Source organism: Chrysochloris asiatica, unplaced genomic scaffold (assembly GCF_000296735.1).
Source record: "Chrysochloris asiatica unplaced genomic scaffold, ChrAsi1.0 scaffold00054, whole genome shotgun sequence".
Classification (NCBI taxonomy): Eukaryota; Metazoa; Chordata; class Mammalia; order Afrosoricida; family Chrysochloridae; genus Chrysochloris; species Chrysochloris asiatica.
The window spans coordinates 141578-144189 of NW_006408572.1; the positions used below are offsets into that span (position 1 = coordinate 141578).

The 2612-nt window shown below is 37.7% G+C and overlaps 1 protein-coding gene across 1 annotated transcript in view; it reads left to right on the plus strand.

Moving 5' to 3' along the window:
* Nucleotides 1-437, plus strand: part of EFCAB5 (EF-hand calcium binding domain 5) — a 140261-nt gene extending 139824 nt beyond the window's left edge. The window contains 1 exon segment of the mRNA XM_006863444.1: nt 244-437. Within this exon segment, the coding sequence (XP_006863506.1) occupies nt 244-437 (194 nt within the window).
* The last annotated feature ends 2175 nt before the right edge of the window (nt 438-2612 follow it).

The window sequence follows — 2612 nt, forward strand, 5'->3', positions numbered from 1 at the left end:
ATAATATAATATAGTATATTACTCTAGGTCTTTAACTATTAACTTCAATATACGAATATACCAAATTTTATCTACCTGGCTGTAATTATATATTTAGATAAGATTCTTCTATGGTTTTGCCTTAAAACATATCTGAGAAAATTTCATCAGAACACTGAAACATGTTATTTTAATAATGATAAGACATAATGTAAAATAATAATAATGACAAAACTATTCATTCTTTTCTTTTTCTTGGTACAGATCATTCCCGAATCAAAGTATGGAATTTTGGTAATATTGCCCTCGAATACCTATACCACTGGGCACACATCTGTTCAGCTCTAATAGAGCTGAACCAAAAGCTAAACAGTACTGTTAGACCTCCATTGCCCTCCCAAACGGACTCATATCTGTATGCAAAAATGCCAGGGGAAACCTTGCTAGGGAAAAACTAATGGAACTGAAAGAGCATGTAGGATATTTCTGGTGTGTTCAGTTGTGTTTGTTCACTATAATATATTTTCAATAGGAAAAGAATGCCATATAGATCTATTCCCCTCTTAGATATTCACTTCAGCACTTTCTAAAACCAAAAGTGCTATCTAAGGAGAAATCTGATATAAAAAATATCCAGTTAAGGCAGTCATAACCAAATGCATATGTTATAGAATATGTTTAAAAGTTGCCTTTGAATTTGAACTTTGCATCTGCCAAAGAACTACTATGATTGATTGGGTAGAGTTATTTTAATTCTTTTAAGTTATAGCATAAAGAGCATGAGAGAACAGGCTGAGGATTTAGGGAAAGGGAAATGGCAGTTTTTACACTAAAAGACTACCAAGTAATTAATATTTTAATAAATGAACTGGGAATTGTTTTTTAATTTTTCAGACTTCTCTGATTGCCACATCTCTTAACGCTCCTACCCTTTACCCTGGCCCTCACACCTTAACAACTTAAAAGCCATTTAATGAATAAAAAGTCTTGTGGGAAATGTTTGCCCATGACTCCTGGAAAAAAGAAAACCCCTTTTATAATGGCAAAAAACTCTTAAGTTCAAGAACTGCAAAAGGAATTTATATTTGTTTAAAGCTTTATTATTACAGCAAAATTTACTGCTCGGCTGCAAGATTTCATCTTTGCAATAAGATATCTGATGACAAAGTCCATTTTTAATAAAATTTTGGGAAATTAAACTTCATTTTCTTTATTTGGTTGACAAAATGTAATGTGTTCCAAACATCTTATAATTGGAGCTTGAAGATCCCTTTTTAACCTCTTCTGATAAGACGGTGGTGTGATTACCAGTCCTCATTTCTGAAATGATTATATGCCCAGCCTTAACCTACAAGGCTGCTTCATATTTGGAGGAGGCTTTTGCAGGACATTTGCCACAATATTTCTAGGAACAATGTTCTTAAAGATATTAGACTGATAGGCACAAATCCTGATGGCTTAGGAACAAGCTCATGGAGTTTGTTATGAATACAAATGGCAGTTTAGGTAGCTAAGAGAGGAAGACTTAACAGAATGCTACTGTTTTAAACTATTATGGAACTTATGTTCCCTATATGGATTCTAGCTTAATGATAACAAATACCATATATTTGCATGACACTTGGTTGAATGTTTTTACATACTAGCTAATTGAATTTTCCCAATAAACCATAAGGTATATGTTGCTGTTGTAAAGTACTGTCAAGTCCATTTCAACTCATAGCGATCTTGTACAGGGGTTTCGAGGAGCAGCTGGTGAGCTTAAACAACTGACCTTGCAGTCCAACTCATTAACCCACAGAGTCACACCAGGACTCCATAGGGTATATCATCCAGATATTATTATCCCCATTTTAAAAATGAGGAAACAGGCACAAGGAGTGAGCGACTTACCGAGGTCACAATGCTAGTAAGAGACAATAAGGGGGAGGCAGGGCTTGATGGCGGCTAGGGTGGATGTGCAGTGAAGTTCACCGTCAGCCATATCACAGCATACCAGGCAAAGCAGATCCAGAGCAGAACTCCAAAACTTGGATGCACAGAGATAGGAATATTTTAAAAGTTTGAAAGCTTATAGCTTGTGGAACTTGAAGCTGAAGTAAGAAATCTGAGGGGCTCAGAGGCCCGGAGCCAACATCTTGGACGAAACTAAACAGTAAGACCAAGCGGTGGAGCAGACACACCACGGAAAAATGCCACAGGAACCTTGGAGCAAAGGTGGACAATACACTTTGTCAGTTTTGCTTTTCTTTTTTTGTTGTTATCTGGTCATTGGTGCACCCACTGTTTGCGCACCTCCATTCTGGTGACTAGAGGGGGTGGGGAGCCTGAGCGAGTGGACACCCCCACCCTCACCACTGGTGGGTTCTTCTGCCACGCATGCGCACAGATACTCAGCCCTAGAGCAGCCCCTGAAAGTTTTGTTTTTTAAAACGGGAAAGGGCAGGACAGGGCAGTAGAGAGGGAAAGAGAGTTTAAAAACCAAAGAGGCCGAAAATTAAATTAAAGCCTGAGGTATAGCATAGCAACCAACACTGGTATCTTGAATCTCTCAGGCAGGTTTGAAAGCAAGAAGCTGAAGAGAGGACATTAAAGGCATGCTCATACTAGGCTACAGATTTTTTTCTTCTTCT